The sequence below is a fragment of the Schistocerca nitens genome, chromosome 4 (genome assembly GCF_023898315.1).
Source record: "Schistocerca nitens isolate TAMUIC-IGC-003100 chromosome 4, iqSchNite1.1, whole genome shotgun sequence".
Classification (NCBI taxonomy): domain Eukaryota; kingdom Metazoa; phylum Arthropoda; class Insecta; order Orthoptera; family Acrididae; genus Schistocerca; species Schistocerca nitens.
Window position 1 is genome coordinate 374,940,376 of NC_064617.1, and position 15,458 is coordinate 374,955,833.

Here is a 15,458-nt window from a genome sequence, read left to right on the forward strand (position 1 = left end):
GAAATAACATTGTTGTGCTTGTGAGTGTTGCTGACAAAGATTAATATGTTTGATAAATAATACAGACATTACAGAATTGGGAATACTGTAAGATACGCTAATCGACAAGATCTTTATTAATTTCTGATTCTGTGTTCATGCACTTGTAAGAGGGAGGGGGGAAAGAGAGAGAGACAGAATGACAGGTTGTGAGAAACTGTGATGAAATTTACTGACATGGCAGAACATTTCTTGACTTAACTGTGTCAGATGGCTGCTGACAAAGCATCTCTCAACCTGTACGACTCTCAGCCCATTAATTTGATGTCGTGAGTACAGTGCTAAGCACCAAACATTAGGTTTATACGTAACCTAGAGTGTGCCGTAAGTCTTGTAGTTGTACTACCAGCATCTTCGCTATAAAGGGCTCTTACTTGAGAATCTGCCAGAATTTTCTGTACATCTGACTCCCATTCAAAACAATGGTTCATTTTCAGTCACGGGCTGCAATTAATCAGTTGTGCTATCGCCAAAGCTAAATGTTGCATGAAATCTTGATTTCGTGAAATCTAATTGTTTTTGTACGAAGTTGGAGATAATTGTAATGCATGTCGTAAGAACTACCGGAGGAAACGATGTAGAACGAAGCTTTTCTGAGTCCTCAGATGTTTCTGTGTCATCTCTTTTATCAAATGGAGTGATAACTCCTAAATTCCAACCTTGGCAAATAGGAAATCCATTTGTTAGCAAGGAAAATCTGGTCGTACGACCATCATTTACAGAATTGTTAATTAATGTTATCAGTTTTGAATATTATTTTCCGTCAATCACAAGTAAGAGATTTTCTGTAATATCTTTGAATCATAAAGCGTTATTATTGTTATTAGTTTCTATGTCACAAATGATCATTAGCCACTTTATCTTGTAAACAGTCACATCGTTATGATGATGACTGACAACAACCGTAACCTTTGGCTGTAATAAAAGTTTTCATAGCTGCTGATGGGACATTACTAAGATCTTCCATAAATATCAATCACAACTAACTTAAACAATACACACGCTTCTAATGACAGCCAATATCATACCCTCATTGGATCTTAGTTCTTAAATTTTCTTCTGTAACTGGATCACAGTCTGAAGATCTTGTATGTGCAACGTCTTAATTGCTGTCCTGCGTCACCACATATCTTTTCACGTCTCTTCATAAATACTGCAGATAAAAAATGCATTTGTTTCTCAGAATCGTAGTGGGCCTCGACATCTGTTCATGTCAAGAGCTGCTTCCAGGTGCAAAACAGCTATTCCTCGATGCTGCTGACCCATGCTCTCGCCCTGTCAACTAATTAAAGTTTTTCTTAGACAATTCAGATAACCTATAATCTCTGGTAAGATCATTGGGGATTTATGAGTTTCAGTGATGTTCATTGAAACAATAAGATGATCCTGACCCTATAGAGTCACCAAGGTCACATCGATCCTCTTAAAAGGAGAAAACTATTTTCTTGCCATGCTCTGCGGGCTGGTATTAAAGGTGCAAATGTTTCTGTTTGCCATCGCTGCTGTAGCCCCTCGGTTGAACTGAAACAAAGAATATGCAGGAAATGTTCCCCTTTTTCTAGTTGCCGCTTCTTTTCTAGCGTCCACAGCTCCTTTTGTAGTGTCCCACTGTCGGCAGGAAAGAACTAACGATCAAGTTTGAACACACTTTATTTAACTAAAACGCCTTCTTGGCGTGCACAAATTTTCAAACTCAAGGTATACAAGAAACACAATAATTCTTGTAGTGCAAAACCAGATAAAAGTTAAAAGACAATGAAAAGAAGTAATAACAAGGAATATACTACGCTACTCAATTCCAAAGTGGCGTTACACCCAAGAAGATATTAATTTCTACAGAAGATGAGGGCGAATTTCCAGTGGGCGGCAGCTGGTGTAGATATTGGCCAGAACTGTCCTACCTACAGGTACACATTGCCGGTCTGACATTGCTGGCATGCTTATAACACCGATTTGGCGGAGTGCTACACTTAGTCACATTAGTTTCAATTGGTGGATCTCTGTCACACGGCTTTCATGAAATAGTGCCCTGTTTATGCGAAAGGTCTCTTGAGGTTTACATTCACTGGCGATGCTATGATATGAACTATTGAGGGGAGGTCGGCAGCCAACCTTGCAAGTTTATTGTGCGGGCTCTCTAACCGATAACGGGCCACTGCGACACGATTCACAATCTCCAAATGCGAAAATGACAATGTGAAACTCAGTAGCAACAGTTAACTACAAATAAGATATAATAATCGATTAATAATATCGTAGCAACCATAATCCAACAAGCGAATAATTCAATAAGCAGTACTCATCTCTGTTAATATTAACATTAATCTCGTAGGGCAACGTTTCTACCTGGTTCAGCGACGTGCTTGCAGAGCCCCGGTAAAAATGGTCCAAACATTTTATTCTTTACTTCACTCTGATGTCTGCACAATTGTCTGAGTGTGGTCAAGGACGAGATGTGTGAAGAGGGTTCCTGTTGTTGCGTCAAGCTCGTTGCAGCTTGCTCAGCATCAGGGACACGACTTGTGTTGAAAGGTCCTTCAGATGAGCCAGCGACCGCTGTTGTGGTAAGCTGGCGTACAGACATCACTTCCGTGGTGGCGGCCGTACTCGTTCCTGTACCTAACAACAAATCCAGGTACATATTTCTGGGCATTTGTCTCGAAGAACATGCATTACTATATTTTTAATGTTATGTTGGAAGAACAAGCAGTAAAGTGAAGTGACCATACAGGACGGAATGAAAACGGTTCTACCTAGGCAGTGGCGGATACATATGGCTGGTGCGCGAGGTTCCCCTCAACCCCTATGCGGGGACGGTAGCATTGCCACAAACGGCCGTCCCCGCCAGTCAGACCGCACGGTATTCAATTATATATTTCGTGATTCGACTCGGCCGAATAGAGTAGTTGTACTTTCCTAAGTAGCATTATCATTTAAAATTCAACATACTTTCGCCATCACAACTACTGAATCATAACGGTAAAGATCTGGCACATAATTTGAACCAATGCTTAACCTAAATACCGTTTTTTGAAGAACAATCTCTCTTGATGATTAAAAAAGAGACTAATGGGCGAGATTCTTCAGTACATGCAAACGAGCATAAACGCTCTTAATGATCGAGATTCTGTTATGCAAGCGTTGTCTGTCTGTCCTAGATCTGACTATCCCATTTTTCACAAGCTGAACAAGATATTTGCTTGTCTACCTACATTTATTGCTGCAATAGTTATTCACCACTGCGACGTACAAAGACATGGCTGAGGTCGACATTGAAGGAAGATCGACTTAATGGCTTAGCTCTTTCGAACACTCACCCTGACATTGACTGTCCTATTGGCGAGGTAATTGACCAATTTCAAATGAAGGATAGGCGCATGAAATTAATCATTTAAGGAAGAGGACCACAATTGTAACTCTTCTATAGTGTAAAATGGCCTTGTCTTGTATATATGTTTAATCAGTTTATATAAAACTTTCTTAAACTTTGAGTGTGACTTGATTATTTTTTATTACAGTAAAAGTAAAGGTAGCCCAACATATTTTTATCGCCCGCTCCCTGAGCCTTTTATGTATCCACTACTGTACCTAGGACACAAAGTCACCTCCTGATGTTCATAATTTGGGCTTGGTGAAAATAAGCTTTCACTATAAATGACGATATTGATGAAACATGTGTGCTTGCTTTTATTGTGCTTACTTGAAAACATTCAACAAAAAAAACAAAACAAAAATAGGAATATAATAGTGAAATTGTCACTCATTGTTTTCAGCCTTAATTTGAATTCTCCCTTCGAACCTATGAATCATTTACTTTTGATTCCTTTCTTTATTTGCATCTGTAACATACAGATTGAATATAATAGAGGAAGGATTTAATTCCTGCATCTTGACCTTTTTATCTGAATACATCTCTTTCCAATCGTAATTCTCCCACTAGAATTTCATACCTATTGTATATCGTCTGCTTTTCCTTCAAGATAATAACTAACGTTTTATTAGTTTAATTTTTGGAGCACCTCGAACCGTGCTAAACTTTTTCTAGGTCAGCTGCTTCCTAGACAGTATCATGATTTTTATTTGGTGTTGCTTCCGTTATGAAGCATAAGAGCCAAATTTCCGTTACACTCTTCAGGTTTATACCTTCAACCTCAATTGTTCGTTTTATCCATCTGACAACCGTGCATTTTATATCACATTTTTCCTACGTCCGTTTAGCCTTAGGTTTCTTGAAAATAATACTGATTCATTCGTAAATGACTGGTGCTACACTACATCGTGTAATTTTTTTCTGCTCTTCTCTACGTGCACCTGTATTATATCTTGTAGTATCGAAAATTTTTTGTACTTTCCTTTCTACATCCTAGATTTGCCTACGCAACATTGTGATACCCCTTAATAACGATACATATTGCTCCTTAAAGAAACAAACTGCTGTAGTATGCACTATCGCAATATGTATTTCAGAGCCTTAAAGTGCTTAAAAATATCCTCACCGCTCAATACTCCAAGATTTTATTACTGGCAGTGACAGCTATGTAGAATGCTATGTGTGTCTTGACACTTGCTTTCATTCCTTCAGAATTTTGGAACTGTATCCGCCAATGACATGCAATTTTCACAATTGATATATTATTAAAACATCCCCATTTGCACCATAAATGTTCGTATAAATTTACTGTTAATAGATAACATTAAAGTTTTAGTCCTTTCGAAATTACGAGGGGCGTTCAGAAAGTAGCTCCGATCGGTCGCGAAATGGAAACGACTATGAAAATCCGATAAAGCTTTGCACAGATGTGTTGGGTAGTGTCTCTAGTATAACCCCAGTTAGCATCACGTCGCTCTTCTCATTTCTGAGCTCGCAGTGAGTGCGTAAAGATGTCTAGAAAATAGTGTCTGCCGCCAAGTACGAGGGCCTGGTGAGAAATTTCGCCTGAAGCTATGCAGCTAACATTACATAACTGTCGTGCTGTTTCTTCTTCAAGACAATTCTCAGCCGCATTCTGCAGGGGCAATGAAGATGCTCCTGCATCGTTTTCAAATGGAAATGTTAGATTACCCACAATACAGTCCGCAATTGTCTCCCCCTGAGTTTCATCTCTGGTCACATGAACCGCTGTCTTTTGACACAGACAACGAGGTGTAGGCCAGCGTGGAGAATTGGCGGAAAGCACTGGCGGCTGCCTTCTATGATGAGGCTATTGAAAAGTTGGTACAACGCTATGACAAAAGTCTAAGTCAGAACGGCGACTACGTAGAGAAGTAGCTGAAAGGTGTAGCTAATTGTTACAAGTAAAACATTTCTGATGTTCACTGTGGTTTCAATTTGGCAATCAATCGGAGCTTACTTTCTGAACAGGCCTCGTAGATGCATATGGTAGCACATGTGAGCATCACCATATTCATTACCTGACCACAAAGGCGTCGTCATGTTAACGTCGCATGTATGGAATTTCAGTAAGTTGTAACCACCATGTAGGTGCTCTACAGTTTTTCACACACACACACACACACCAAGATTATTCTTCTATGACTTTATAAATAAAGGACGACTGTGGCGGTTAGGTTTTCAGTAGCGCTACTGGCAAAGAGATATGTGCTATATGAACATTACTAAGTGCCACGAGTTTACAAATAGAAAACACGATCGATGTTCTATTAGTGCAGGGTGACACTGAACTATACAAAATAAAATTGTCATGACTTCTGAACGGTTTGCGTTAGGATGTTCAGACTGCATGGTTGGCCGGGAAGCACGATGGGAAGTAGTATGCGTATGCGTGGCTTGCTTTAGCGACGCAACTCACTTTCATTTGGATGGGTTCGTCAATAAGCGAAATTGGCGCATTTCGAAGACTGAGAATCCGCATTTCGCGACCGAGAAGTCTCATCACGCTCAACGGGTGCGGTGTGCTATGTCCAATCACAGAATAATGGGTGCGATTGTAATGGCACGGTTACTACCGAACGGTACGTGTTGATTTTCAAGATGATTTCATCCACCACTCCACCCCCCCCATCCTTATATCGACAAAATGTGGTTCACGCAAGAGGGAATTTTAGCCCATCGAAGCAGGAAAATGTTTGATGTCCTGGAGGAGCACTTTGCGGAACCCATTCTGGCCCTGGGGTACCCTGAGACAGTGGCATGGGCCCCGATTGGTTGCCAAATTCTCCGGATCTGACCATATACAACTCCTTGTTGTGAGGGTATATTAAATACAAGGTGTACAGCAATTACCTCAAAACGATTTCTGGGTTGAAAAAGCCCATTCAGGAGGTCAGGAGGTCATGGACAGCGTCCATTATCCGATACTTTAGCGGGTCGTGCACAAATCCGCTATTCGTCTGTACCACATCATGTCCAATTAGGGCAGGCATATCGATCATGTCATAACCGAAATTAGAAAATAATAGTGTCGTTTGCATGTTGAAGAAAGTTTGTACACACCGCAGTTTGTCACTAATTTACGTTTTCCTTTTTGCACTGTTTTCACACACTTCAATAATTGTCTCCCTCTAAATGGCAGAAACAGCAGCTGTAAAATATATACATTGCGGAAACATTTAAAGCCATAGCGTTTGCGGCTGTATTTCACTTGATACCACCAGTTTGTATGACTCAGCACCAGGTGCTGACAATTAACGGCATCCAGTATTTTGTCAACATCATTCAGTACAGTGGAAGAAAACTGAAAAATGAAACCTAAAGAAATAAATAATGTACCTGATATTCAAGGTAGCACTATAAGTAACAAATATTCGAATGATGTTCGATTGTTTTTATTGATCAACATATGCTAAATGAATATTTAACACATAAAACCCATTGTCGTGTAGCTTCCTGTACTGTCATGTACTGTCACTGCTTGAATAAGACAGACGTTTCGAATGCGGTAAAGTGCAGATCCAGGGAAAGGTAACACCACACGATATCGAAACGTCAGTCTCATTGACCCGGCAACAGTTATTTTGTAGCAAGATGCGGCTTGTCTGAAAACCTTAATGTTAACTTACGCAGGCGCTAAAGCCTATACACCTACGAAGAACCTCATTTCACGTAATTTTGCCATCAACACAGTCAGCATCTGTGTGTAACAAGGAAAGTACATACCTGTAGGATTCATAATTTTACAATAGTGTCCTAGAGTCCGTCTCGCTATAAAGGACACGGAATTATCTAATAAAAGAAGGTTCTGACACACTAATAGGCCAAGCTCCGTGTCAGAAATATTGTATGTCACTCCCGTCTCTGGTTCCACGCTGGTTACTGTTGACTGTGCACCGTAAGTGTTGGCTGTGTTCAAGGTCACAGCAGTTACAGCTTCAGTAATGGCATCGGCGTCTTTAGTCACTAGGGTAGCAGTGACGGTCCCAATCGATTCCGCTGACAGATCTGTGTCTGCAGCAGAGAAAAGTGAGCAATTTCAATATGTCATCGGAGTGAAGCAGAAGACGAACGCATTGTGGTGCAATGAAATTTAAAATTTTACGTGTACAGTTAATCTATGACATGATTTCTTACTAGATATACTAGGTTAGCGAAAATGTCCGAGGAACAGTTTGAATAGTTGAGAGGATGAGACCATGAATCCACATCACCGACGAATAGCTGCATTGCAGCTGGAAGCAGCTCATGAGGGGAAAAAATGTGGAAAAGGAGCATTGTCAATCTTTGAAACAGATGTATCTCTGCAACATTAATCAAGAGACATCGAAACATATGAGAAGGGACCGAACAGTAGTTAAGACGTCGTATATCTAAGATTTTCAGACAGTCGTCCAGTGACATGAAAATTTAAGAACTAACGCTCCTATTTGAGTATGTTATTGCCTGTTATTAGAAGTGCGTCGGTTATTTTCGTTGGTATTACAGTGCTTATCGATTTTTGTCGAAGATCTTAGTAATCACCATAAGCTGCTATGAAAACATCAATTATATCCGCAGTCTACGATTGTGTCAATCATATTTAAGAAAATGATAGTCTTCAAGATGCCGTGGCTAATGATAATTGAAAACATTGAAAGTAGTGGCAATAATAATGGTTTTCAAAGTTAAAGTTTTGGTAGATACTACAGAAAATGTCTTACTGGCGTTTTACGCTATGTAACAACCATAACTGATAACATTAATAAATGTTTTTGCTGTAGTTATTCGTAGCACAATGTGAGTTTCAGTACAAACCAATATATTCTCGAATTCCGGAATTTGGAACTTTTGAATTATTATTCCGTTTGATAAGAGAGATCACATGAAAACAACGGTGAACTCTGAACAGCTGCAGTTCTGCATCGTTTCCTCTGGTAGTTTTCATGATATTCGTTAAAATTATCTCCAACTATATAGAAGGAAAATTTGGTTTTGTGAAGTCAAGGGAATAGTTAGATGTGCGAATAGTTCAGGTGATTAATGGCATACCAAGACGGTGAATGAAAACCTATTTTGAACTGGAGTCAGATACTCAGTCAAATTTGACAGAATCTTAAGTAAGACCCCTGCTGAGCCAAGTCGTTAGTAGTACGTGTACGACTACAATACTTCTGACACACTCTTCGGTGGGTGTAAAGGAGGTGGACCGTGCTCAGTATTGTACCCACCACATCACATGAACTGGTTGCCTTGTGTTACGATTTGCGAAATGATTTTTTGGCAGCAATCTAATAGTTTTTCCAGGAAAAATTCTTCACCATCAGTAATTTCCACCTCCTTTCCTCACAACCTGTCCCTCTAATGCTACTCCCCCACTTCACTCTCTCTCTCTCTCTCTCTCTCTCTCTCTCTCTCTCTCTCTTTCTCTCCCTCTCTTCACTTCCACACATACGCAGTGCCGTATGATTGTTAGCCGCGCGTGACGTATGCAATCCAAACTCCTATTTACACGTAGTGAAGTGGTTTCTCATTCATATACAATGGATTTGCAATACTCCACATACGAGAATTTGGTGAGTTCATGTACCAGGATAAATGAAACCACGCCTCATCACTTAAAAAAGGTTTCATTAAGAATATTGAACCCATTTTGTTGAACGAAATTTTTGAACCATTTGCAATAATGCAGTCTCTTGCCATGATCAGTATTTTTCATTTGTTGCACGACTGTCACTTTGTATGGGAAAAGTTCTAATTTTTTCCTTACAGCTGTGTGGGCGAGTTTTCTTACTGACTTGTTCGAAGTCATGGATATTTTATCGGAAATATCGAGTTGTTTATCCTTAGAAAAACCCTAGGACTACCACTTCTCGGTGCATCTTCACTGAACCCGCACTTCGAAATTTGTTAATCAAATCTCGCACAGTATCGCGATGTGGGAGTGTTGACTCCGGAAAACTGAACTAAATGTTCGACTAACTGAAACTGTGTATTTACCGCTAGCTTTGAATACTTGTTCGACTAAAAACACACGTTCTTCATTATACCAGTGACACAAAGGAAACGAACGAACGAAGGAACTAAACTTAAACGTTAACGACAACACGTAACGACACACACCAACGGTGCTACTGAAGCTGGCTAGCATAAACGAATCAGTGGAATGTTGGCACACTCCACTTGAAGGGAAGTAACACATGCAGGCCAACAATCATACGGCACACGCGGCTAACAATCATACGGCACTACGGAGAGACTTTTTGAGCACCCCATAGTATGTAAAGATATAGACAATAATTGTTGAACTGAATGTATTTCCACCCCTAAAAAGCTGTATCACTTTTCAAAAATACATAAACCTCTAGAGCAACTCAGATACACACCTGTGCAGACAAAAATGTCATAATATCATTTATACATTTAAAATATCTGTATCATTTACCATAACTACGTAAATTTTTTGACGATACTGGTGTAACGTATGGTATTTCCGCGTCCAAAATGTCTTCATTATTTATCAAAAATGTATAAGCTTTGCAGAAACATGCACACAACGCTTATGTCAAGAGTCACAATGTTATTTCCACATCTAAAATCTGCACTTGGAAACAGGCAATGGTTGAAGTTAGCGTCACAACTGGTACAAGAAATAACCCCCCCCCCCCCCCCCGTAAACAAAGGACATCTCTGCCATCAACTGTGCAATGGCTACATCTAAATCCTTGTTCCCCTACTTTCATGAAATATAATTTTCCTTCTTCTATGATGAAGATAATGTTTAAAAATGTCGTGCAAATGACAGTCGCAAAGGATACAGGTCTGCAGATTTTCTGTGATCACGGTGTTTTGTGTGTCACTTCTCTTGTGAAAACTAACTAAATAAACACGCATCCAGAACGCAACTCAATTAATATTCCGGTCAGAAGCTGACAGTGTGTGTGTGTGTGTGTGTGTGTGTGAGAGAGAGAGAGAGAGAGAGAGAGAGAGAGAGAGAGAGAGACTAACTGTGTCCCATAACCTGACAATAGGCGTCAGCCAGTGAATGATGCAGTCATCATGCAAGTCACAGGTTAAGGTAGAGTTGGTGCTTCAAATACGATGGTTGACTCCCAACTAAAGGTCCTTAATGTTATTTACGTGTCTCAATTGACTTTCGTGTTTTTCTATAAGAGTACAAAACATATGCGACTGAAATAATACGCTAATCAAGCAGTGCAGAAGTAGCTGAAAGGTCCTCTTAGGCCTAAACGAAGATTTGTTTCCTTAGCATATTATTTTGGATATCGTGTTTTGTGCATCTATTGAACAATTTTAAAAGCGATTTCGATGTGGAAATATTTATGTTGGGGAAACCAATGTGGCGTCTACCAAATTTCAAATATCCAACATCGCTTGCTGCGAAGTTCAAGTTAATCTTTACACGTGAAAATAATATTGTGACACTTAACATTGTGTGTGTTCCGTTGGTGCATCTTTCGTACTGTTGAAAAGTAACACATCATATTAGATGAGCAAATTTTGTACATTACTTCAGTATGGTCAATGTCTTAACGTAATTTGATAAATAATACAGATAGTTTAGATGTGGAGTTAACATTGTAACTCTTGACATAAATATTGTGTATGTGAGTTACTGATGAAAATTGTGCAGTTTTCACATGTAAAGCTAACATTTCAATTGTGCTAATACCGTAAATCAACACCAGTATCGAAAATACCCTTACCTAATGTTCACAAATAATACAGACAGTTTAGATAACTATGGAAATAACATTGTGGTGCTTGTGAGTGTTGCTGACAAATTTAATATGTTTGATAAATAATACAGACATATCAGAATTGGGAATACTGTAAGATAGGCTAACCGTCAACATCTTTATTAATTTCTGATTCTGTGTTCACGCACTTCTAAGAGGGAGGGAGGAAAGAGAGAGAGACAGAATGACAGGTTGTGAGAAACTGTGATGAAATTTACTGACATGGCAAAATATTTTTGACTCAACTGTGTCAGATGGCTGCTCACAAAGAATCTGCCAACTCGCACGACTCTCTGCCGAAGTCATCCAATTCATGTGATGTCGTGAGTACAGTGCTAAGCGCCAAACATTAGGTTAATACGCACCCAAGAGTGTTCTGGAAGTATTGAAATTGTACTTCCAGCATCTTAGCTATACAATTCTCTTACTTGAGGATCTGCCAGAATTTTCTGTGCATCTGATTCCCATTCAATGCAATGTTTCATTTTAAGTCACGGGTTGCAATTATCATTTGTGCTATGGCCACAGCTAAATGTTGCATGAACTCTTAATTTCGTGAAATCTAATTGTTTTTGTACGAAGTTGGAGATAACTGTAATGCATGTCGTAAGAACTACCGGTGGAAACGATGTAGAACGAAGCTTTTCTGAGTCCTCGGTTGTTTCTGTGTCATCTATTTTATCAAATGGAATGATAACTCCAAAATTCCAACCTCAGGAAATCGGAAATACATTTGTTTACATGGAAAATTTTCGTTGTGCAACCATCATTTACTGCGAAATTGTTTATTAATGTTATCAGTTTTGATTATTACTTAAAGTCAATCACAAGTAAGAGATTTTCTGTAATATCTTGGGATCATAGTCTTTGGAAAGCGTTATTATTGCTATTAGTTTCTATGTCACCAATCATCATTAACAACCGTAACCTTCAGCCGTATTAGAAGTTTCAATAGCAGCTGATAGGAGATTACTAAGATCTTCCATAAATATCAATAACAACTACCTTAAATAATTCACGCGTTTCTAAAGACAGTCAAGAACTTAGTTCTTACATTTTCTTCTATAATTGGATGACAGTCGGAAGATCTTATATGTGCAACGTCTTAATTGCTTCCTGCCGATAATGTTCCGATTTTTCTACTTGGCGCTTTTTTTCTAGCGGCCATAACTCCGTTTGTTGTGTCCTACAGTCGGCAGGAAAGAACTAACGATTAAGTTTGAACGCGCTTAATTTAATTAAAACGCCTATTGGCGTGCACTAATTTCCAATCTCAAGAACAACAAGGACGACAAAAATTCTTGTAGTGCAAAACCAGTTAAAAATTACAAGACAATGAGAAGAAATAATAACAAGGACAATACTACGCTACACTATTCCAAAGTGGCGTCACACCCAAGAAGATACAAATTTCTACAGAAGACTACAGTGAGTTTCTAGTGGGCTGGAACTGGCATACGTATTGGCCAGAGCTGTCCTAGCTATAGGTACACATTGCCTATCAGACTCTGCTGGTATGCTTATAACACTGATTTGGCGGAGTGCTACACTTAGTCACATTAGTTCCAATTAGTGGATCTCTGTCACACGGCTTTCATGAAGTAGTACCTTGTGGATGCAGAAGGTCTGTTGATGTTTACATTTACTGGCGATGCTTTGGTATGAGCTATTGAAGGAAGGTCGGCAGCCCACCTTGGATGTCTATTGTGCGTGCCCTCTAACTGATAATGGGCCACTACGACACCATTCACAATCTCCAAATGACAAAATGACAATGTGTAAACTCAGTAGCTACAGTGAACTACAAATAAAAAATAAAAATAGATTAATAACAACGTAGCTACCATAATCCAACAAGCGAAACAATAACGCTACAAACTAATGTTCCATCTTAATAATTCAATAAGAAGTATACATCTCTGTTACTATTAACATTAATCTTGTAGGGCAACGTTTCTACCTGGTCCATCGACGTGCTTGCAGAGCCCCGGTAAAAATGGTCCAAACATTTTATTCTTTACTTGATTCAGATGTCTGCACACTTCTCTGAGTTTGGTCAAGGACGAGATGTGTGAAGAGGGTTCCTGTTGTTGCGTCAAGCTCGTCGCAGCTTCCTCAGTATCAGGGACACGACTTGTGTCGAAAGGTCCTTCAGATGTGCCAGTGGCCGCTGTTGTGGTAAGCTTGCGTGCAGACATCACTTCCGTGGCGGCGGCCGTATTCGTTCCCGTACCTAACAACAAATCAAGGTTAAAATTTCTGGGCATTTGTCTCGAAGAACATGCATTACCATATTTTTAATGCTCGATTGGAGGAACACACAGTAAAGTGAAGTGACCATACAGGACGGAATGAAAACGGTTCTACCTAGGCAGTGGCGGATACATTTTGGTTGTGCGCGGTGCGAGCGGCCCCCCCCCCCGCCTCTTCATCACTTGCTGGGGCCGATCACATTGCCACAAACGGCCGTCCCCACCAGTCAGATTGCACGCTATTCATTTATTTATTTCGTCTTTCAACTCGACCGAATCGAGTTATCGAGTAGTTGTACTTTCAAATGTAGCATTATCATTTTATATTCAACATACTTTTGCCATCACAGTTACTGAAACATAACGGTAATGATCTGGCACATAAATTGAACCAGTGCTTAACCTAACTACTTTACTTTGAAGAAGAATCATTCTTTGTGATTAAAAAGAGACTAATGGGAGAGATTCTTCAATACAAGGATACGAGCATAAACACTCTTGATGATCGAGATTCTGTTATGCAAGCGTTGTCTGTCTGTCCTAGATCTGACTATCCCAGTTTGCACAAACTGAACAAAATATTTGCTTTTCTACCTGTATTTATTGCTACAATAGAAAGAGGTTTTTCATCACTGCGACGTACAAAGACATGACTGAGGTCGACAATGAAGGAAGATCGACTTAATTCGCTTAGCTCTGTTGAACACTCACCCTGACATTGATTGTCCTATTGGCAAGCTAATTGACCAATTTGACATGAAGAAGGGGCGCATGGAATTAATCATTTAAGCAAGAGAACCACAATTGTAACTCTTTTATAGTGTAAGATAGCATTGTCTTGTATGTGTGTATAATCAGTTGAAATAAAACTTTCTTAAACTTAGAATGTGACTTGATTATTTTTTATTATAGGAAAAGTAAAGGTAGCTCAAGATATTTTTATCGCCCCCTCCTTGAGGCTTCTCTGTATCCACCACTGTACCTAGGACACTGAGTCACTTACTGATGTATATAATTTGGTGATGATGAAAAAAAGCTTTCTCTATAAATGATGATATAGATGAAAGATGTGTGCTGGCCTTTATTGTTCTTACTTATAAACATTAAACTGACGAAAAAAACTGGATCTAGGAATATAATAGTGAAATTGCCACTCATAGTTTTCACCCTTAATTTGAATTATCCTTTCGAACCTACAAATCATTTACCTTTGATTCCTTTCCTTATTTGCATCTGTAACATACAGATTGGACATAAGAGAGGAAAGGTTTTATCCCTGCATCGTGACCTTTTAATCTGAATACATCTCTTTTCCAATCGTAATTCTCCCACTAGGACTTCATACGTATTGAATTTCGTCTACTTTTCCTTTAAGCCCATAAATAACGTTTAATAATTTTAAATTTTGAAGCATTTTGAACCGTTGCCAAGCGTTTTTTCTAGGTAAGCTGCTTCCTTTACAGTATCGTGACTTTTATTTGGTGTTGCTTCCATTATGACTCGTATCAGCCAAATTCCTGTTACACTCTTCATATTCATGCCATCATTCTAAATTGTTCCTTTTTATCCTTCTGATAAGAATGTATTTTTTAATCACATTTTTCCTATGCCCACTTAACCTTAGCTTTCCTGAAAATAATATTGATTCATTCGTGAATGACTTGTACTACTGTATATCCGTTTATTCCTGAACATTTTTTTATCTCCTCCTTTCTATGTCCATCTGTATTGTATTATCGAGAATTTTTTTGCACTTACCTTTTCATATCCTACATTGGCCAACGCAACATTGTGATAGCCCTTACTAACGATACATATTGCTCCTTAAAAGAAACGAACTGCTGTGGTATGCACTACACTACAAACGATCGAACAGCGGAGGAGTGGTACTCAAGCGTCAACTTTCGGTTACAATATCTCCGGATGTAATTAACATTTTACAACGCAACAAACGGCACTGATTACGTATTTGTTTATATGTTCAGATGTGTCAACAAAACTAACGGGGTTCCATTTAAAAAAAACGTAGGTTTGTGT

At 39.1% G+C, this 15,458-nt stretch overlaps 1 protein-coding gene across 15 annotated transcripts in view; it reads right to left on the bottom strand.

The window, feature by feature from the left end:
* The window catches only part of LOC126253313 (uncharacterized), a 155,547-nt gene that overhangs the window by 17,663 nt on the left and 122,426 nt on the right, over positions 1-15,458 (bottom strand). For 9 of the 15 annotated variants that reach the window (XR_007545940.1, XM_049954554.1, XM_049954549.1 and 6 more), the window contains 3 exons: positions 13,130-13,402; positions 7,157-7,444; positions 2,386-2,658 (listed from right to left, as the gene is read on the bottom strand). Coding sequence is in view for 14 of the 15 variants with exons in the window: in XM_049954554.1 (XP_049810511.1) it covers positions 2,386-2,658; positions 7,157-7,444; positions 13,130-13,402 (834 nt within the window). In the remaining variant the exon portion in view is untranslated. The remainder of the gene's footprint in view (positions 1-2,385; positions 2,659-7,156; positions 7,445-13,129; positions 13,403-15,458) is intronic. The other 6 variants (XM_049954560.1, XM_049954561.1, XM_049954551.1 and 3 more) reach the window with 6 other exon arrangements.